The following is a 23441-nucleotide window of genomic DNA, read 5'->3' as shown; positions in this document are numbered from 1 at the left end:
AAGCCCAAGGACAGTTGGCAGTCTTAACCATAGGCATCCTTCTTGCTAACAGAATAAAAAAGTTGGGTCATAAAACTATAATTCTTCCTCCCCCACTCTCCGTAAGCTGGACCAAGGCAGACAAGGAAATTACAAACTTCAGGGTAGCTCTAGAAGATGAAGTAGGGAGATTATTGGAAACCCTGCCCACACAACATAAATTGCAAAGACAATTCAGTCAACCATAAATATTTTTAAGTGAACGACCAAGCCACTCATTTACTACTTAAAAACAGTCTCACTCTGGCACCAACACTCCCCTCCCTGTATATAGATCTGATTTCTACCATCTGGGTTGTAAGAGATTTGAGGGAAAAGTATTTGCTCATCTCTTTCCTAGTGCCTGGAACAGTGTCTTAAATATGTGGTATTCAGTATGTGTTTGCTAACTGACAGGGAAGGGATTGTCTGGCCGACTCTGAGTGCTGATGTTCAAGAGGCCTCCAGGGTGCAGGAAGGCTACAGCAGCAAATATTCAACTGGTGGTGCCATATACCAAAGGGACACGTAAGATTAAGTCTGTGTTCCACCGAGATTCAAGAAAGGTTAGAGGGTCACGTAAGAGCAGTTGGTGGGTGTTCTTCTTCTGGTAATTATTCAGTTGTAGTCTTCACTTGGGACAGTGCCAGGTCTAACTACTGTCTGGGAGGATTATATTGGCCATGTCAGTCACTAACATGTGGATCCTGTCTCTACTGGATTAGTGTGTCCAGGATTCCCATGACTCCACTTCTTGATTCTTGATCTCCTGCCAGTGTATTTTCACTGTGACAATTGCACATTGTAAATGCTGCCATGGGATGACTAAGGACATATTTCCTCTAATTCCACTTTCACACAAAGGATCAAGAGAAGAATGGGAAAAGAGGATGTGTGAGGGGGTGGGGGCTGTTTCTCTCCCAGAGGAAGCAAAGAGTTCCATGGCACTCCTGTCATGAAGTCTGTGCTGTAAGGCATAGCGTATGGAAGTTAAGGGAGAATACAGGTTTCCTCCAAGACAGAGTTGAAGTCAACACATTATTTTAGATAAGAAATCTCTCTTGTGCTTCAGGTTTGGATTTTCCAGCTTTCAAGCAGTATTCTTCAAGTTTAAGGGCTGAAGTTAGTGGGCTTTAGCCATTCTAGTCAGGGATGTTTGACATGGCATGATGACAGCCTTGCCCATGTCATTCCTCATTACAACCTTAGTGTTGTGACCCTTAGATTCAAATCTGCAAGTCGTATCTGCTTACATCCTCTAAGGCTGTGAGTACAGTGGTGAACAAAATTAAGCTTGCCAACTTGTGCAAATCTAAGATGATTTCTCTATTTCACTGCTTTAGTCCTTCGAAAAACAAAAAACCCTCTTTTCAGTGTGTCTAATCACAAACAGTATCACTTCTCCTACTCCTATAGTAGAACCTAAACAGGATTATAAAATTACTCAATCGTTCTTTTTCTCATTAGCACCAAGAAGGTGATCTTACTGGCTAGAAGGCAGGGGATAGTGAGGAATACAGGTGATTTAAGCAGTGTGTCTGAGGTTACCAGGGCAACTGCTAATTATTATTGAGTAACTCTAGTGTACCTCTATAAAAGGTCAGGAGTTAAGTTTTTTTCATCATATATTTTGCTTTAAAATGGGGCTTTTAAAGGAAATTGGGGAGAGAGCAGATGGAGGATGACAGATGAAGATCAGGTTAAAGAACTATATATAGCTCAAGAAAATTAAACTACTTAAATTTCATAATGTTGGTTTAGGAAATGGTGGGGGAGTTCATGAGTAAATGTAAAAAATGACTTTCTGGTTTCCTAAGTTAGGGCTTCTCAAATTAGTAAGAAATCTGAAAAAAGGCCAGATGCAGAGATGTAACTGGAAATACTTTACTTAGTTCCCTGAGACAAATTTCCTCAGCTGTCTCAGAGTTACCATTTTCTAGACTGACCTGGAGCCCTGGGCAGACCAATCTGGACAAGAGTCATGTGGTCATTGAAAGAATAATTCAAGACTCGATTTCACTGAAGCACACCAAAAGCAACACGTTCTTGGTATAAGTCTTATTCTTCAAACAGCATCTTACACACATCCTTAGTTATTAAGGGTGTAACAAATTTGAAAAGTTTAAAAAAAATTCTCGTGTTCACTTTGGCAGCACATACACCAAAAATTGGAGCGATACAGAGAAGATTAGCATGGCCCCTGGGCAAAAATGACATGCAAATCATAAGCATTCCATATTTTAAAAATCAAACCATCAGACTGAATGCCTAAACTTACACAGTGATGTATGTCAATTATTTTTCAATAAAACTGGAAAATAGAAGCTCACATGTATTAAAAAAATACTTACAAAGATGTACCCCACAACTATAAAAAAAAAGTAAAATGGTGATTTTAAGACTGAGCTAATCTATTTCTGATTTTCAAAACTGAACAATCCATACACACACATTAAAAAAATTCCAACACAACAAAAGGGTAGGGTTGAAAGGAAATCAGTTTCCCTTCCACCAAAGGCCACTGCCCTGTCTCTACCATAGACTCGTTCCCCTGTAATTTATAGAAATATTAAATATGTACACACATCTGTAGATATATACATATATATCTCCCTAGATTCTTATATATTAATAGGAGCATATAATGCACACAGGCAGTTTTTAAATCTAGCTAGGTATCAAAATCACCTAGGAAGCTTAAGAAACATACCAAAATTCAGACAACACCCCAGACCAATGAACTCTGAGGCTCCAGCAAAGGAGCCTAGGTGTTGACATTTTTTTACTTTAGGTTCCCCAGGTGATTCTAAGATTTTATTTATTTATTTGTCAGAGAGAGTGCACAAGCAGGCAGAGTGGCAGGGAGAGGCAGAGAGAGAGAAGCAGGCTCCCCGCTGAGCAAGGAGCCAGATGTGGGACTCAATCCCAGGACCCTGGGATCATGACCTGAGCTGAAGGCAGCGGCTTGACCCACTGAGTCACCCAGGTGCCCCTCCCCAGGTGATTCTAATATGCAGCCTAATATGCAGCCTCTGGCTGAGAACCAGAGTACCTTGCTTTTTCCTTAATGTACCTTAGAAGGTTGTTCTATACCAGTACATATAAAACTACTTCAGTTCTCTGCTGTACTGGGTAGCAGTCTACTCTAACATGTATTTTGCCCATCTTTTACTGATGGTCATCCCTTCAGATTCTACTCTTTGGCTTTTATAAATGGTGTACAATGTCCGTCTGTGCTGGAGAACATCCACTCTTTTTCCTGCCCTCTTCTCTGGGAGCTAACCAGCATGGATTACATCACGAGGTCCCCTGCCTCCTCTGGCTCCCTGTTGTGGTAACTAAGGGGGAGCTCTGGCAAGAGATGAGCAGGAAGAAGGAGACAGCCAAGGTATTTATTTCCCTGTCTCCCTCTGAAGTTGCCTGCCCCTGACCGAACCCCTTAACCAACATTCCTTTCAAGGTGCTGACTCAGTAGACCTCGCTCCCCTTTTGAGTGTGGTAACCACTTTCCTCCAGCCTAAGGATAATTGGTTAGGTGCTACTGTCCCTGATTTACTGTACTATCCCGTGATTTTCCTGCCCTCTCCTTCTTCATAAATAAACTCTCCTTGAATTATGCTATTTTCATGGTGATGTTTCTACTTATGGTTCTAATACATCATCCTTGGACATACATCTTTGCATTTTATTTCCTTATGGACAATATCATCTTGGTTCCCTCTGGAGGCAAAACTTCTTCACATAAGGCAAAAAAGAGGATGGGGTGCCTGAGTGGCTCAGTTGGTTAAACGTCTTGACTCTTGATTTCGGTTCAGGTCACGATCTCAGTCAGGGTTTTAAGAGCAAGGCCCGCATTGGGTTCCACACTAAGTATGGAGCCTTGCCTAGGATTCTCTCTTTCCCTCGCTCTCTGCCCCTCCCCACTCCACTTGTGCTCTCTAAAAAATTTTAAAAATTGAAAGAAAAAAAAAAGATGCAATGGGGCAGTCCATACAGCAGCTCTTTTATTCCTTTATGGAGCATTTTTGACAGCAGCCTGGGCACAGCCCCATCACCTGTTCAGTTTGTAAGGACTATTACAGTGAACACTGAAACAATGTCTTGGGGAGAACTCCACTGCTTCTTTGAGAAAGAAGCTTATAGGCACTGAAAAGAGAACCTCCTAGAGCAAATACAATGAATGACTGAAAGGCAGAATTTCAGAATGCTTTCAGAAACTCTTTCTTATTGTCATAATGACAGTCAAATTTACACAGAGTCACAGGCTGGAATGAAATTCCTGAGGCTAAATTATCCCCCAGTGAAAACTTAGACTGCCGTTAGGTTCTCCTCTAATTACTATGGTTCCAATTGGCTCCACCTAACAGAGAAACAATAGAGTAGATAGATGGCTTGACAGAACTCTGGAGATAACACACCTAAACCTGCTGACTTGGTGCAAACAGCTTAAAGCTACTAATCCTCAGTGTATTTTATTTGTAGTTAACTGAGTTTTAGGTGCTTTATTTTTATTTTTTAGGGTTTTTTTTTTTTTTTTTTTTTTTTGACAGAGAGAGAGACAGAGATCACAAGTAGGCAGAGAGGCAGGCAGAGAGAGGGGGGGAAGCAGGCTCCCCGCTGAGCAGAGAGCTCGATGTGGGGCTTGATCCCAGGACCCTGGGATCACAACCAGAGCCGAAGGCAGAGGTTCAACCCACTGAACCACCCAGGTGCCCCTATTTACTTATTTTTAAAAGATTTACTTATTTGAGAGAGAGAGAGCAAGGAAGCAAGGGAGCAAGTGAGCAAGTGAGTGGGGGTGGGGGATGGGAGGTTGTGGAGGGTGGGCAGAGGGAGAGAGAGGAATCTCAAGCAGATTATGTGCTGAGCCCTGAGCCCGACAAGGGGCTTGATTTCATGATCCTGAGATCAAAACCTGAGCCGAAACCAAGAGTCAGACGCTTAACCGACTGCACCACCCAGGTGTTTTATTTTAAAATTATCTCAGTGTTTTGATGTGGGTTGCTCTGTGTCACACCAGGATCAAAGAAACTAAAATAAACACTGAGTGTCTACTGCCGCCACCAAAAGAAATCAATACTAAGGATTTGTTCATTGGTAAGGGGATAGTCTAAGAGCAAACCAATTTTTGCTTAGTGAAAAAGGGAACCTTTTTTAAAAAAGATTTTATTTGAGAGAGCGCGTGTAGGTGAGCGGGAGAAGGATCTCAAGCCGACTCAACATGGAGAGTAGAGCCAGATGTGGCGCTAGAACACATAACCCTGAGAAAATGACCTCAGTTGAAACTAGGAGTCGGACACTTAACTGACTGAGCCACCCAGACACCCCAGAAACCCAATTCTTATTAACCACTTAATGTAAGCCAGGTCAGTTTTGCTGGCAGTAACTCATCTGACCCTCACAACAACCCTGATAACAGGTCTTATTACTGATTATTTTTACTATCATTGTTACCATTTCACAAAAGAGGTTTAGTTCAGAGAGGACAAGTAACTTGTCCAATTTTACAGTTAGGGAATAGCAGAGCCAAACCTTCACTACCAGGCCACATGGGCTTTTCCCTACACCAGATCTCAAAAGCTTTTTGTACACGATAGAACCCACGTCAGCCTTCAGAGAGCTATTTGTAGCCCTAAGTTTATATATAAACTGCATCTGTTCTCCTGAATGACTGTTTCCCATAATGCCATCCATTATGAGAAATACATTTTCCCCCCTCAAAAGTAGAGTATTCATTTGGAAAAGCCTTTCCTCAACCGCGAAATATTGTTTTATGATGCTATAAGAGAAGTGTTGTAAAGAGCATGTTCTAAGGTCAAATATACATTTAGGAAATGCGGCATAACACATGCCCTTTTTGAATTCACAAGGGACATATGAATGACACAAAAGTCCTCTACACAAGTATCTGTGGAACTTTATTCAACTGAGAGCTCTTGCCTTTCCGCACCTGTCCCGCCCTCTTCCTGCCTCAGTTTGGGGAGTGCCAATTTATAAGTCTCAAATATCCTGTACAAGTCGATGATCATCTAGCACTTTCCAAGCTGTTTTCCTGTCAATGCAAAGGTCTTGATCATCTCTTGTTACAAGCACAGTAGGTGCTCAATAAAAACATCTATTGGTTTAACTGATGCACCCACCTTATCTTGATTTGTGACTGGAAAGGCATTTTCAAAGCAGCAGGCTGGCTTCTGTGGGCCATTGAAAAGTGTAGCCTTGGTGAGCTAACTGGGTTCCTCTATGAACAAACCCATCAGTCCTCAGCCTCAAATGTTGTGATTAACCTCAAAGACCAGGGACAGGGTGCTCTTAAGGCCCTCTACAATCAGCAATGCAGGAACAAACAGAGTGACAGTGATGATACAGACCTGGTCCTGAAAGCATGACAGTGAGGTCAATCCTGTTTTTATTCTCATGGAAGTACATCCATTTAATGCACTATACCTATGGTTCTCAGACTTCAGGATGTATCAGAATCACCTGCAGAGCTTGTTGAAACACAGAGGACTGGGTTCCTCCTCTAACGGGGCTGATCCAGTAAGTCTACAGTGGGGCCTGAGAAAGTATAGATCTAACAGGCTCCCAGGTAATGCCAATGACGGTGGCACAGGGAGCACACTGAGAACACCACACTGGCTAAGACCCTGCCTAGAAGACCAGTGTACCTGGAACCAAAGGAAGTGTACGTGAGATTCTTAATGCAGAGACAGAGCTAAAAACAAGATCCTAAGGCTGTTTCCAACTAGAAATGTGTTCCTGGCTAAGTAAGTATCTGCCTTCCAGACTGACTAAAAAGGTTTAAAAGGCAGTACTTTAATATGACTTTAATTTACTTGATTTAGGATCTAAATCTACCAATGAGATTCCCCCAAAGTATACATGTAGGCAGAGAAACAATTCCTAAAATAATTCTAAGTGTTAAAAATGTTAAAGTTCCTTCAAAGTCCCTTTATAGGCATAATAGTGCTAAAAGCTATTCACAAAATATTAAGCCTATTTCCTTAAGATTCAATAAAAAATTCAAGATTCATAAATGCCTAACACCTACTTACATATATAAAATGCAATGGCATAATGCAGTTGAGGGCAGCTAAATTCACAATACATTTTTTAAATTTTATTTTTTCAGTGTTCCAAGATTTATTGTTTCTGTACCACACCCAGTGCTCCATGCACTATGTGCCCTCTTTAATTTATTTATACGTTTAATTAAACACCAAGACTTTACTTAGCATCTGCTGTATGTCATGATAAATTTGGATAATTGTTTTACATTATTTAGCAATATTAATTCATTTAAAAAAAAAATACAGACCCTTTATGATGTTAGCTCATCAAGGGGGAAAGAAAACAACAATGTGTGTGAAGGAAAACATTTTTCCATTTGCGATATCCACGCTGCTGGAAAACAGGGATGTGAGATGCGGCTAAGCCCTTGAATGGTGTCCCATCCCCGCCTCCTCCCATACCCCCTCTGCTGACAGGCTGTAGAGATCCAAGTGCCACTGACAGCCCTGGTGCTTGGGAAAGAAATCCTGCTGGGTCATGAAGTGTGAGGGCTGCCTTGAGCAATTTTTATGTTAAAAAAATATCCCTGCTAATCACCAAACACATTTATCCAATAAAAATCAGATGGGTCATCAGGAAGGAATCTCTACCCTCAACCAAGGGAGGCCAGCTGAGCTCCTGACTGGCGAAGGAGATCGTGGCTAGGGAATGGGAAAAGCTGATAGAAAGCCACTAAGAAAACAAGAACACAGGTCGCATCAGTGACAAGCTCTGAAGATGCCAAGGGGACATACTTGGAGGAACTGTGGCCACGGTGGCCCCAGGAGACAGACGTGGAAGAGGGATGGCTTGGGGCTTGTCCAAGAAACAACCATGAACGAGCTGGCTGGAAGCACCATAGAGGTTGTGAGGAGGAATGAGAAGAGGCAACTGATTCCTTGTGAAAAATAACTCTACTTTCAAATTATTTCCCAAGGTGAGGAATGCCATCAAGTTTTCAGGCAAAACAGAAGAGACCTTTTCTGCTTGGAGGTGGGTGAGAATCAGAATCCTCAGTCTTAAGAGGAAAGATCCTCCTCCACAGAAAAGTGATTCAACCACAGAGGAAAACTTCCTCTTTCAAATCCCTACATTCCAAAGAATGACAAATCAAGATCATTGTAGTAAAAGCATATTGCCTGTTTGGGTGTAACTCTTTTGGCATGAAATAGCACTTAGAGGAGATAAAATTACTTTAAAAAAATTCCATTTATTATCACCATTGAATGCATTTTGTGATTCATTTGGTCTCAGTAAATAACAGCTATGCACACAGCTCAACCGCGTGGGATGTGGACGTTTCCAAATTGTTCAGCAATAGGCATGCCTAGTCCCCAGTTGGTCTTGGTTTAAAGCGGGGTAGCACCTGCTCCTAGAGAAGTTCCTCCTTTTCACTGATAACTCAATGACTGAACTGATAGGTCCAGTCTGGGATTCTCTGATTCCAGGTGGAAAGCTCATGGGGGAAGGTAAGGAGAAGAGCCTGGGACATTTCTCTGCACACAAGAAAGACATACCAAGGCTGAGAGGGTAGAGGGAGAGAAAGGGAATCTCTGAGAGGGAGGAGGACAAGAGGCCCTCCACAACAAAATTAACTGCTATTCACAGATTCACAGTGCTAAACATATGAGGTAATGAAAGATGATCTCATTTACTCTTCCCAACTTTTTTTTGGAGGTATAATTTCTTTTTTGAGGAGGTATAATTCCTGTTTTATAGATGGGGAAAGAACAGAAGGCAGAAAGAACTACAGCAGAAACTCTTTTTGTTTATCACTGTACCTTCAGCATTTAGGATAATGCCTGGCCCACAGTAGGTGTTCAAGTAGTATTTGTTGAATAAATGTTGAATGAATTAAGTAAAACACAAGTAAAATTTTGGAGATACCTCTAACGTTTTTCCCAGATTTTATTGGAGAGCAGCTGAATCAAATTCAAGGAGCCAACAGTGCTTCAGAGAAACAACAGTGCCTGGAAGTAGGCCTTATTTATCCTCTGAATTTCAGCGACTATTCTCTTGCCTCTCACTGGCCACTAAGAGGTAGAGGATGGTTGACTCTGGCATAGTCTGAAAGCATTTGGCATATGCACATCTTTTAGGTCACCAGAAATAACTTGGAAATGCGTGTGTGTGTGTGTGTGTGTGTGTGTGAGAGAGAGAGAGAGAGAGAGAGAGAGAGAGAGAGAGAGAGAAGCGGAAAGGACAAGAAAAATTAGTTTTATTTATGGGGCTACTGGGCAGTTATTTATTTTTTAGGGGTGGGGACCACTCAGGCAGGGAGAACTCCAATCTTGGGTTCCTCCCATGGCTATAATCATTTTCCATCCTCCTAGCATGCTTTCTATCTTAATAAACCCCTCTATCCCTACCCCAGAAATCTGAAGAAAGCATTTACCTAGTAGTTTTTAACCTGAGGGAATTACTGCAGTATATTATGTCCCTAGTGGGATGTCCCCTAATTTTTTTCTTTGCATTTGTTTACCTCCTTCTTAAAAATCACTATCTTCCAGAAAGAAGTCTTCCAGATTTCTTCCAGAAATCACTATCTTCCACAAGGCCAACACCACTGGTCATTGTGGGAGTGGAGAGTGATTTTTATTTTGTCAGTCCTTTCTAAGCACTCTTTGAACAACCTCCGTAGTTAGAGACAGGTCAGACCCACTTCTTCTGGCACAAGGAGCAGGGGATGGGCGCACTCAGGGCCAAGGTCGGGTACCAGCCAGTCTATGTCGGTGCCAGGAGTGAAACCTCAGCTTTCCTGCTTTCCATGCCACTGTTTGAGCTATCTTTCTGATTGCCTCAGTCATTAGCTATGGGTTTTGTTTTGCTTCTTAACTTCTTAGAATCTCACTTATGAGTCATCTGCTTTCAAAGAAGATTCTGAAAATTGACAAGCTAGTCTCCATGCTGCCATTCTCTATGGTGAGAGCCTTTCCTAACCTTCCACCTTACCCAGGCAACCCCACCCCCTCCCACGGCAGCTTGAGGATTCTGAGGTCACAAAAGCAGAGGCCTATGTCATTTAACTATTGCTGAATAAACTGACCTGAACTCAGTGGCTTAAAAAACCACTATGTATTATTTCTCATGCATGTGGGTTGAACAACAGCTTTTCTATTAGTCCTTCCTGGACTCACTCATGTGGCTGCATTCAACTGACGAGTGGCCCCGGGTTGGGCATGGCTGGGACAGCTGGGCTTCTCTCTCCAATAGTCTTGCATGCTGAAAGAGACTAGACTAGATTTTTTACATGGATTCTAGGAAGATGAGATGGGAAATTGCAAGGCCTTGTGGCCTAGGCTTGGATGTTATACATGGTATCATTTGTACCACATTCTATTGGCCAAATCAAGGCAGGAGATGAAGGCCAGCCTAGATCCAAGGACTCCACCTCTTCATGGGAGCTACAAAGATTTTGGCCGTATGTCATCTATCATAGGCCTATAGCCAGGAGGTAAGGAGTGAAGCAGGCCAGTTGTGAGAAGATAGCCACTGTGGAGAACATCACTTGTTACCAAGTAACACACAGATGTAGGGTGGCCAAATCTTCTAACTTCTCAAAAGAAGTTGGAACTATAGATTAAAAAAATATATTAATTTTTTAAAGCAGTTTTATGTTTACAGAAAAATGGCTCAAAATAACTCAGAGTTATTTCTCTCTGCTGCCTAAATCCCCTTGTAATTAACATCTTTTGTTAGTGAGGTACATTTATTAGTAATATTACATTAACTTAACATTACTTACATTAGGATTCACTCTGTGTTCTATTGATTTGATAGGTTTTGAAAACCAATAATGTCTGGCATCTACTATTACAGTGTCATACAGAATAGTACTGCTGCCCTAAAAATGCCCAGTGTTCCACCTATGCACCCTTCCTTCTCACTCATCTTTTTACTGAGTCTATAGTTTTGTCTTTTCCGTCATGTCATAGAGTTGGTATCACACCATGCTGTGGCATTTTCACAGTGCCTTCTTTCACTTAATAGTCTGAACTCAAGTCTCATTCAAGTCTTTTCCTGACTTCATAGCTCTCTTCTTTTTATCACTGGATTATATTGTCTGGATGTACCACAGTTTGTTTATCCATTCACCTACCGAGGACCATCTTGTTTGCTTCCAAGTTTTGGCAATAACAAGTAACAATAACAAATAAATAACAATAACAAACAATAACAAATAAAGCTGCAGGATTTTGGGTGAACTTAAGTTTTCAACTCATTTGAGTGAACATATTTGAGTATGACTGCTGGACTGCTGTATGAGAAATCTATGTTTAGCTTTGTAGAAAACTGCCTAATCATCTTTCAAAATGGGTGTCTGCTTTTGCATACCCACCAGCAATGAGTAAGAGTTCCTGTTGTTCCATATCCTACAGCACTTGGTATTGTCACTGTTTTTTATTTTAGGCCTTCTAATAGGTGTACAGAGAGATCTCATTGTTTTAATTTGCAATTCCCTGATGATATAAGATGTTGAGCATCTTTTCATATGCTTATTTGCATCTAAATATCTTCCTTGGTGAGGTGACTATACAGATCTTTTGCCCAGTTTTTAATTGGGTTTTTTACATATTATTGGATTTTAAGCATACTTTGTATATTTTGGATACTGATCCTCTATCAGATATGAGTTTTGTAAATATTTTCTCTTATTCTGGGCTTGGTTTTTCTTTCTCTTAATAATGTCTTTCACAGAGCACGAGATTTAACCACAATGAAGTTCAACTTACAAATTTTTTCTTTCAGGGATCATGTACCTAGTCATTGACAAACCCACGTCACCTATAGACTCCCTTATATCACCTAGAAATTCTAGTTTTGCATTTACATTTCAGTCTAGAATCCATTTTGAGTTAATTTTTTGAAAGGTGTCAAATCTATATCTAGTTTTTTTTTCCCCCATGTGAATGTCTAGTTATTCAGCACAAAAGGTTGGTTTATACTTTAAAATTGGGGGGGGGGCACGTAGCTCGCTCAGTTGGTGAAGCATGCAGCTCTTGATCTTGGGGTTGTGAGTTCAAGCCCCACAGTGGGTGTAGAGATCATATAAATAAGTAAAGAAAGAAATGTGGTTTGTTGTTATTTTTTGGTGGTAGTGGTAGGGGAGGAAGGAACCTTCCCCTCTACCAACACACACGTTGTGTTGTCTGTAGGTTGTTTTTCTCCATCCTGGATCATCTGCCTCCCTCATCCCCCTCACCTGCAATGAACTTCATCCATCCATATTAATCTATTTAATCTTACTGAACACCAACCTCACATTTTCACTATCCACTTTTTCCAATATTCTGACTGGTGCATGTACTCAACATGATCAGTTAATGGTTGTTGAACTCTAAAACCACTTATGAGCTATAAATCCCATTTAGCACTGCCATATACCATTGTCCTTTCTCCTTAGCCAGACTACAAACTCATGGCGAGGCCAGGAATCGTCCTGTTCTCATTTACCCCTGGTAGCCTAGCAGAGGTCTGGGCACAAAATAGGTCAGCAATATTTGCTGACAATTTTAGACTACCTGGGCCTTGGTCCTGACTTACCAAGTGTCTTTGATCTTCAAGAGGGATGGCTACACTTTAGGAAGTCCAGCTGAGGACCTGCCAAAATGGAAACCCTGCAACCTTGCCCTGCCATGGCCAGAATAGTGCATCTTTAATTTTGATGCCCGATTTAGCATTATGCCCACACAAACAAGAGGGTCCTGATCTCCTTAGAGAATTAGGAAAGATTTACCAATGAGATAGCAAAATGTGGTCTCTAAAGTACCGAATGATGCTGAGTCACAAAGCATGTTCCTTTCATTATGATGGTCACATGGTCATAATGACCACTCCAGTCATTCTGAAAACAATGAAAAACAAATGAATGAAATAAAAAGGAGAACAGACTGTTTCTGGTGACTGGTTCCCTACCTCATGCCCAATTAATAATCAAAGTAATAATAATACCCCACCATCTGACTCTGTTTTCTGTTTTCATCTGCATCGTTAAGTATTCCCACTCAAGGATCTCTGTGTAAGTCAAAGTGAACAATGATAGAGGGAATGAAAGTGTCCAGAACTGAGGTTGAGACCTCAGTGGTCTCCGATGGTTGTGACTGAGCCCAGTCACCATGGCATACTGTGCTCCCAGACCTTTCAGAATTCGTTTTCTATAGCCAAATACTGCAGCGTCTATTTCCCAGGACCACCTAGCTTCTGTCTATGGCCCACCCAAGCAATTGTAGGCAGAAAAAAGAAGGGAGGCACAAACTTGGATATGGCCCATTCAGGGCCTTGGGTCTCAGAAATGGTCGGCAAAACTCCCGCAGAGCTCATGGCGCCTTTGGGGTGGGCCTCTGTGAGGCTACGGCAAACTCTGGCATCAGTGCCAGCAGCAGCATTCCTTCTGCCTCAGGAGCAGCCTGGGGCTCAAGACTCACAGGTGCCAGTCAGGTGTTCACTCAGCCTGGAAGGACAGCAGACGTTTTATATCTATCTATCTATCTACTATCCTACCTCTAACTTTCCTTGAAAGTCAAACAAAGTACAACTGTTCCTGGCATCACTCTTCCTGCCCTGGGAAAGCCTCCAAATTCTGGAGCAGGCAAGGACAGTCCCTATGGATGGGGGTCACTGGCAGAGTGACCCCCAGTGTCTTATGTAAAACAAATCACATCTAGACAACTGAAAAAAACCTCAAGTCCCCTCTTCTAGGACCTGTTTAAAAGACAGTGTCCTGCAATTGCACTAGTGGGTATTTACCCCAAATGTTCATAGTACCCAATGTTCATAGTAGCAATGGCCACAGTCAACTGTACAAAGAGTCAAGATGCTCTTCAACAGATGAATGAATAAAGAAGATATGGTCCATATATACAATGGAATATTATGCCTCCATCAGAAAGGATGAATACACAACTTTTGTATCAACATGGATGGGACTGGAGATTACGCTGAGTGAAATAAGTCAAGCAGATATGGTTTCACTTACTTGGGGAGCGTAAGGACTAACACGGAGGATATCAGGAGATGGAGGAGAAGTAAGTTGGGGGAAATGGGAGTGGGAGACAAACCATGAGAGACTGTGGACTCTGAGAAACAAACTGAGGGTTTTTGGTTGGGGTGGGTGAGCCTAGGTATTAAGGAGGGCACGTATTGCATGGAGCACTGGGTACGGTGCATAAACAATGAATCCTGGAACACTGAAAAAAAAAATGAAATCACAAAAATAAATAAATAAATAAATAAATAAATAAATAAAGACATTGCCCTCTTTTGTACCATTTAACCACCAAAGCAGCCTCTTTAGATATACCATACTCAGTGGTAACTCAGGGGGCTCCCAGCTGCTAAAAACAAAGATGAAAGAGGGGCGTCTGGGTGGTTCAATCAGGTAAGCATCTGCCTTTGGCTTGGGGTCATGATCATGGAGTCCTGGGATCAAGCCCCACACTGGGCTCCCTGCACAGCACAGAGTTTGATTCTCCCTTTCCCATTGCCCCTCCCCACTGCTCTTTCTCTCTCTCTTGCTCACTTTGTTTCTCTCAAATAAATAAATAGAATCTTAAAAAGAAAAAACCCACCAAAATTAAAGACCATTAAATGGTATTGCTGGCAAAGATCAGAGAACAGTAAGCAAACTGGGCTAGAAATTCAACCTTGCTCATGCTGAGCAGCAAATAACATCAGTAACTGACAGGTACAGAAGTTTAAACAAAATGGGGGATAAAAAGAGAGAGATATAAAAGAAATCAGAATCTTCTTTAAGTCGAGGAAAGCAGGTAAAGGAGTGCTTGACAAAGCCAGACAATGAGGGATGGAAATTCCATACGCAAGTCTCGCCATGGAGAAGCAGAAGAGACTCACTGCTCATAAACAAAAAGAGTTTTCCCAGTACATAATTTCATCTTACGTTACCGTTTTCATTTGCGGTAGAAGTACTCCCTAAGTCCATTTTAGAGTTCTTCTCCCCCTATGCCTTAATATCCCCGAGTTTCTTCTAAGGAAAAAATTGTTGGTCCCATTTTGCAGATCTGTAAATATCTTCCAGAGATAGAATGGCAGGGTGTGACCACACAACCACCGCCCGGAGATGGGCAGGAAAAGGTTCTGATATCCTGGTGTCTCACCAGAAGCAACGACTGCCCTGAAGACAATCTGTGGCTGAACTTCGAACTATTTTCACTAGAGAAAAGCAAAGTCAATTCTGCTCTTCTGAAGTCTTACACAATCGCAGCCTGAGAGTCCAGCTGTTCTGGTCATGGCCTTACATTCTTTCTGTAAAGACTCTAGTTGACAAGATTTATTTGGTGGTCTGAAGAAGCATGCTAAGCAGTGTGGGAGGAAACCACAAGGGAGGACTTTCTGGCCCTAGCACAGTGAATCTAGTTTCTGTGGAGGATTAGACAAGCAGCCCCAAACTGCCTGTCTCAGCTATGGATGCTTATCACCCAAGGGTGAAGCAACAAAAGTTCTTCTCTTTTCTAGTCTCTGGTATGTCATCACAGTTGTGCTAAGGTTTGAGGATCTGAACACTGTAAGGGCTACTGGAGGGCTTTTCTTTCTAGAAGTGGACACAGAGGTAGCACTGGACATATTCCACATCATCAGGGAGAAGGGAAACCAAGACAACATAAATGAGTGAAACAGACTTGGCTACTGATCTCCTGAGTTGCTACAGTGCCTGGATGTCTTATAAAACTAAAAGAAATCGCTTTTCATGCCCAGCAGCCAGCACAGTCAACAGCCATCACCAAAGCCATCTTAGCAGGAGGGCAAATCAAAGATCACCAAGGCCAAGAAGCAGTATGTTAAGAATAATGATTCCCCTCTGAGATGATGATGCTCAAAAAATCCACAACAAACTAGCCAAGCTCCACATTTAGAAAGAAGGTTAAAATCATGTTCACGGGACAATGCTCAAAGTCAGATGGGGCCAGAGCATAAAGTCCAGGTGGGATGGTTGAGCAAAGCCCTACCATGGAAGGCAGTCAGAAATCATACTTACAGTGAGTTGGGCCGGGTGGGTTTGAGCACATCCAGGTCTGGGTCACTAGAGTTCATGTTGGGCTGTAAGCTGCTGCTGGAATTAAGGATGCTATTTGCATTTGATGAGACAACAGATTCCAAACTGGAGTTGATGATGCTGTTTCTTTGTTCCTCTGGAGAAAAATAAAGCCAAAAACCCCATATTACTATTATTTCATAGGGATAGTTTGTTTCAACATATATAAAAACCTACTAATAATGAGAATGGATTGAGATCTCAGCAAAGCTCAGAAGAAGACATAGGAAAGATAAGATTTACAGGTGGGAAAGGAAGACAAACAGGTGACTTACAACTTTGGAGCAAACCCACCTCTGTTCAGCCTGATGGGTCAGACCAGGCATTTTCCTAATAGTGACCCTACCACCACTGCACCATAAATTTTGTTCTTCTTTTGACTGGTAGATGGGCAGAACATAGAGTAGCCTTCAGAGCGCCCTTGTATTTTGGTTTCTGTGACATTCACCTTTGATTCTAAAACTCCTGCCCCCAATATGGTCTTAATTGTCAAGACCCTGTCCTACCTCCAATTCTATAGCACCTCACCATAAAATATCTACTACTTGGTCATCAACATCCTTATGACTCTGCAGTCTACACTCCTGACCACTCTCAAGACAAACGCTCCTGGGTTGCCTCCAGCTCCATGTAGTTGATGTCTAGCTTCAAGTCAGTTCTTTAAATAATAGATCTATAAGGGCTACAGAGTTGTCTGCATATTAAAAAACCGAGTTCATGGTCTACGTAGTCACATTAATACTTGGAGAGTATTACTAACCCTGGAGGGAGGAAACCTGAGTTCTCTTGGAAACTCTACCCCTGCCTGTCTGAGTGGCCTCAGGCAGTTTTCACTCTGTTTCTTGGCTAATGCATCTACAAAATGGGGAGAATGAGAACTGCCTTGCACAGCTCAAGGAGTTCATGAGGATGAAGTGGGTTCATATGCAAGAATGCATTTTGTAAACTTCAGAAGACTGTTCAAAGTCAAGAACTTTCTGTTTCTTTCCATCTTTAAAACTTGGAACCATGTGCTGAAGAAAACATTTTTGGGATAATTTAGCTAAATGGCACAGGCACCACTGCTGTAGCAAAATAGCAGAGACTTGGAATGTCATTCTTGTCCCACATTCATTACAGATATACCATAATGAAATCAGCTGATGCTGTGGGCAATCAATTCACTTCTCAGGAAACCCAGTCTATGTGGGTTACTCCTCACTGGAACTTTGAAACAAGCTGGAGATATACCATGTCCCTAAGACAGACTAGACTTACTGACATGGTAGTTCAGAGGGTGATATTTGAATTCTTCAGGCAATAAAGGGGGTGATGTAATTAAAAAAAAAAACAAAACTTTTCCATTTGTACTAGTCATGTGAATAAAAATTTATCATGCTTATGCAATGATGTTAGAGTAATCTTTACATTTAACACACACACACACACACACACACACACACACACACACACAACCCCCAAGACCCCAACACCCCTAATATCTTGGCAAATTCTCTATGCCATGCTAAAATCCTATAGAAGAGTCAAAAACTCCATGAGGCTATTGGGAGATTTCTCAACTCTTAAGTAGATTTTGAAAAAAGTAGATTATTAACTTGATTCCTGGGATTTGGAACTATTCATATTACAAGAGCTTAAGTTCCAAACAGGAACAACAAAGAAAGAGAAACCAAAAGAATTACAATGCACCCAGATGTAGGCAAACTAACAGGGACTTTGAATGGGAACTTGCTATCAGGAAGAAAAACAACTCTAAAATTACATAATTAGGGGATCACTGAGAAAACGGATATGCCACTTACCAGTATGAATCAGTGCAAACTTTCCTTTGCACAAAATACTCACGTTGAGATTTCTGAAAAAGACCGAGAAGCCCAAGACCACCATATAGGAAAGGGCACTCAACATACTTCTCTGGGGTTCAATGAAGACAATTTCTGCTCCCCAGGGAAGGAGAGGTGAATAGTTTCATTAACTCTAGTCTGAAGCCAACTTTTTTGCACGATGTAATTCTCTGAATTCATAGGAAACCTAAGAGTATAACCACAGCTCATATTTCTCCTGTGATTATATTTACTTGCCCTTAAGAGGACTATGATTCTATAAATTAAAAACAACACCTTGCTAAAAACATGTTAGTGTTTCTAAAATATTATTGGGACTTTTTTTTCCCCTGACTTACTATACATTAGAAAAAGAGATGGAAGTTTCTTCAATTTTCATCTATTCAATGAATACTCAGTGAGTACCAAACACACATTCCCAGATAATAAACACCCTTACACTAATTCCTAGGTGTTTTATTCAGATGTATACTAGAATATTTATTAGTGACTTGCACATACTTATTTGTTCATATGTCTACCTTCCTCAGTAGACTAGGAACAACCTAAGATTGAACATGTGACAGATAAAGCTTTGAAATCACAACTGTAAAAAAATTAGATAAAGATGCTTTCCTTTACATAATAACACTTTATCAGAATCCTAACCTCATATAAGAATCTGATTCTGTAAATGGGATTTGGGTAAAATTTTTGAGACCATATCTTCTGTTACAGTATTACAGACTGGCTTTCTCCATGAGCTAAGCAAGGAACACTGCTGCATATGGAAGCTGACATTTGTCTGAAATGAACCCACACAAGAATGAGGACAGGGTGGACAATGAGAGCCCAACCCTGCCTGGCCTGGAAAGGCCGCAAAAATTAAATGGGTGGCTACCCCCAAACTGAACTCAAGGATTTCTAGCAGTTCATTCAGTGGAGGACACTAGAACTCTTTTTTTAGGAAGTAAATCCTTTTTGAGATTCTATTTTGACCTATATTTAGGTATTGTGGGCCTGATACATATGGCAAAATCTCTAACAAAATGATAACAAGAGCAAAAGATCAAGGAAAGGTGTCTTTGTCCAAAAAGAAAAAACACAAAAAAATTAATCATAAAATTTCATAGTTTTGCAGTCAAGATGGCCAAATATACATCTAAAGAGTCAGACTCTTTAACGGTATGACTCAATGGGCACATGATAAGGAAATCTGGAAACCTGGCACTCTCAGACTGTAAGACCACCACAGTTTTATTGGACATGAGACCATAAATAGCGAGACTGAGAACATCTAGGTGGATAGGTTTCTGAGCTGAAATGCTGACGATCCCTACTGAGGGTGAGCAGGACAGTGAGAGTCATTCCAGAGAAGAGGTGGAGAGTAAAATCCACAGCAACTCACACATTTTAGTGGTATGGCAAACTATACCAAGACAAATTCTAAAGCATTTGGCATGAATTAAGAAAAAAAGAGAACATGATTCAGTAATGTCAAACACGGGGATCTTTGTCAGGTGGGCAGATGAGTACTTTGCCTAACAGCAAAACATAACGAGAACAGGCAGCCTAAAACATTATTTAAAAGAAAATTAAATTAACCAAATTGTTCCAATACCAGACCTGGACTTCTCAGAGACATTGATGATTCAAACCAGGTCTGGCATCCTCATCAGAAGGTATAAGGAAGACTGATGGCAATTACATTGCTGAAGAAAAGGAAATTATAGGCTAGGGGACTGAATAAGAAAAACAACAACAGTTATGAGTCAAAGCAAAAGGATCACAGAGAACCTCTAAAATGACCAAAAGAGAAAGAATGTCCGCAACTCAGGAGTATTCCTAAACTGGATGAAGTTAGTGGGGATGCTTGGTTTCTACAAACATGTTTGTCAACAAGAAACTCTCTTCATTTTAGTCACAGAAGACAAGAGCTCAGAAGCAAGGAAATGATAAAATAAATCCCCCAGCAAATGTAAACATGTATGGGTAAGTGATGAATGTTTTCATGAACACAGTTTCTATAAAGAGTGATAAACTAGATGTGGTGCTAGTGCTGAGAAATGCAAACTACTCAGGACAGGGGCACGTATGCCCATACAGAATACCTCGAGCATCTGTTACAGTGACCTGCGAGGTTGGCATCAGTCACACGTTCATGGCACCCAGCCCATGTATAATATACACTAAAGCTCCATGAATGTTACAAGACAAATAATAAATATAAGGTGACAATAAGCAATGAAAATGTATTCTGCTAGCAGAGAAAGAGGCAGTTCCGAGTGACTGAATTTTCCAGGTGGTTCAGACAGGGACCACTAATGTCCTTGAAACCAAAGTAATGGTTACAGTGGGCAGAGTCTGTGTTTTTTGTACAAATCAGGAGTGGAAAAATATGACTATGCAACCAAATCACTGCAACTAAAAAAAGAAAGCCACAGAATAATTTTGGTGATATTGTACTTGTTCTGGGGGTTGCCATGGAAATCTGGGAGCTAAGCAACTTCACTTTCCATATTTACCAAGTGACTCCTGCTCACTCTAATGACAATCCCTCCCCATCCTCACACCCCACCCCCCCATACAAAAGGCAGGGTCTCTGTTTATCACAGAACCCAGAAACAAGGCCAGGAATGTGCATGCAGAACCAAACCGAATTCACATGTCTCGGCAAGCCTCAACACTCTAGCCCACTGAATACCTAGAGTGGGAGGATAAATAGGAAACACAGACTTGCAACGTAACTTCGGGGAGGTTTCCCACCACGCACGGACGTCCGTCAGAATACGGACTAACATCATCTTTCCATGATGTCTGAGACTAGCTGTCAAAAAGAGGGAAGAGAAATGTTCTTTAACAGCAGCTCATGATGCCTCACAGAGCCCTAAGGAGGGAAAATGCTCTCTACATGATCAAACAGGGAGGAAAGGGAGTTACCAGACTGACGGAAATTCTGGAAAGACACAGGCTTGAGACAAAAAATATTAAGACAAAAGCAAAATACCCAGAGGCTTTCCCTTGCTGTGGTACGGAGAGAGGTGTACTTTCTCCTGCTTATTAAAGTTTTGCAATGAAGTCTGTAATGTATCATATTGACAAGATAGGATGATAATAGAATGGCAGCTTAATGAATTTTGCAATAAAAAATGATGAGTGCACAGCAATTTCTGAGTTTACCATCTCTGGGAAACACCCAAGTACATGAGAAGCTTGGAAAAAGATTTTCTGAAGCAGTATTTTTTTTCTCGGTAGTTTTTGTTCCTGATAATAGTGGCGTGCCAAGCCACACTAAAATCTGAGGTGGAATGATTTCGTGTTGACCCAGCGTCAGTCCCTATGATAAAAATAATCTCAAAAAGCAGTTTGAGCAATGTGTTTGGGCACATAAAAACAGTTTGGGCAATGTTTCAAAAAAGAGTCTTAAAAAAACAGTTTGGGCAATGACGGACTAAACAGTGAATTGATAAGTGAAAAATGTGGTCAAATTGTTGTTCCGACCATAGGACATACTACATAATATTAGAACTTTTGGCAGGTTGTCTTCAAAAAAACTACCAATTTTGGTACCATGTGGAGTGACTGACTGACTTCCTTCCCATGGTGCTCATAAAAAACCCTTCTCTTTGCAAAGGGGAAAAAAATGCCAATAAAACTGGATTTCATGAGGGAGCGGGGGAATCACTGCGGCTGGCCCAGGGCTGAAATGATTCACAGGAAAGAGGCATGGAGGCCCAACAGGGAAGCCCATCCCCGAAACAATACCATTTCAAAAACCACAATGTAGAAACAAACCCCTACCTAATGGCTGAACAGGGAGTTGAATGATCAGAGTTAAATACATACTCTGCTACTTATAACATAGCCTTCTTTTCCATCTGAGAACTTGCTTTCTAGTAGGGATGTTCTTCCTTAAGTCTCTGCTTCCCAGGTGAGTGAGGGAGACTTCGATAAACTGCTTACATTATTGCTCATTAAAAAGAAAAATTATATATATTTACTTATTTTTATACCATGACTCACTGCAAAATGGGCTTGAGATAGTATATAAAATGTGTGAAAAGGCTGTTTGATTTTAATAATATAAAAATCAGTCAATATATAAAAAATATGCATTCCTCTCTAATTTAGAAAGTACAGAAAAGCATATATGCATTTTGTTGTGTAAATGTCTAGTTGTTTTTCTATACATAGAAAAATACACGCATATATACTTTTAACAGAATGGTGTAACACCAAAACAATATTGAGTTACCTGTTTTATTCACTAACTGATAAAGCCAGACACATAAGACCGCAATACACTTTTTTTCATTTCATGATCTACCTTGAACTTTTTTCTTGCCATTAGCTTTCCAGGGCATCATTTTTTAAATGGCCACATCAACTATGTCATTTTCAGTCACATATGGTAACTAAGTATAATTAAGCCAAGAGCCACATGATACCTTAGTTTGTGCGACAGTAAGAATCCATGTGGATAAACGTGTCTCCTGCCAAAACAAACAGGTGTGTCCAAAGTACCCAGGATCTGCAGAGGCAAAACCTGAGAACAGGCACATGCTGCAGCCTTGAGCACTTGGAGAAAGGCATTATGTAAGCCTCTGAATAATATGAATTCCCAATTATTTTTCAACAAGGAAGACACAAATGAGTATATGAGTTGAATTCTTAACCTCTCACTGGGTCTGTCTGGTAGTGGGTCCAGGGTGAATTAAATGCACTAAAAGAATTAATGACAGCTATAATCCCAGCAGCTAGTTAGTGTGATCTGTGTTAAAACAAAGCCCAAGAATCTATTCCCACCTCGCAGCCCCAGCAATGCTGTACAACTCATCCCAGCTGCTGATGTATTTGAATTCAAGCATCAAATCAGCTCTCTCTGGGGCCAGGGTGACTCTGCATTCCCCTCACATATGGGCCTCTTTTTTGGAATCTGCTGGATCCAGAAGGGGAATAATTTCCTTAGCAAAATGTAATGTAAAACTATAGTCTGATGATAACCATCACAATTGTAGCTAATGTTTATTAGGTGCTTACTAAGTTCTAGGCGCAGTATCAAGTGTATGACATGCACTTACACTGGCTTACTTAATCATGGTAACTGCCCTCCAAGGAAGCTGTTCTTAGTGACTGATTTTACAGATGAACAAATGGAGGTTCAGAAAGGGAAAGTAATGCATTCCAGTTCTCAGGGCTGCTAGGTGACAGAGATGGCACTGAAACAATGCAGCCTGACTGCAGAACCCCTGCTTTCCAACACCACACCGGGCTGACGCAGACCTCAGCAGAGTCAAAGAGATGTTCTGGTAGTGACAGAAATGAGCAACCTTGACTGTTTGCCCCTCCCCCCAAGCTGGTGTGTCTCTCACTTTAGCTGGCATTAGCATCACCAAAGCATTCTTTAAAATACAGATGCCAGGGTGCCTGGGTGGCTCCGTAGGTTAAGCATTTTACTCTTGATTTTGGCTCAGGTCGTGATCTCAGGGTCGTGGGATCAAGCC

At 41.2% G+C, this 23441-nt stretch overlaps 1 protein-coding gene and 1 non-coding gene across 9 annotated transcripts in view; one reads left to right on the top strand and one right to left on the bottom strand.

Moving 5' to 3' along the window:
- The window catches only part of ARHGAP26 (Rho GTPase activating protein 26), a 445619-nt gene that overhangs the window by 57563 nt on the left and 364615 nt on the right, over window positions 1-23441 (bottom strand). For all 8 annotated transcript variants that reach the window (XR_007127482.1, XR_007127483.1, XR_007127484.1 and 5 more), the window contains exon 20: window positions 16058-16211. Coding sequence is in view for 5 of the 8 variants with exons in the window: in XM_047730366.1 (XP_047586322.1) it covers window positions 16058-16211 (154 nt within the window). In the remaining 3 variants the exon portion in view is untranslated. The remainder of the gene's footprint in view (window positions 1-16057; window positions 16212-23441) is intronic.
- LOC125101407 (U6 spliceosomal RNA) lies at window positions 2156-2261 on the top strand. The gene has a single exon (XR_007127822.1). It is a non-coding gene; the product is annotated as a U6 spliceosomal RNA (small nuclear RNA).

The sequence above is a fragment of the Lutra lutra genome, chromosome 5 (assembly GCF_902655055.1).
Source record: "Lutra lutra chromosome 5, mLutLut1.2, whole genome shotgun sequence".
Classification (NCBI taxonomy): Eukaryota; Metazoa; Chordata; class Mammalia; order Carnivora; family Mustelidae; genus Lutra; species Lutra lutra.
The sequence above is the reverse complement of the archived record's forward strand: the minus strand, read 5'-3'. Positions and strand labels throughout refer to the sequence as shown.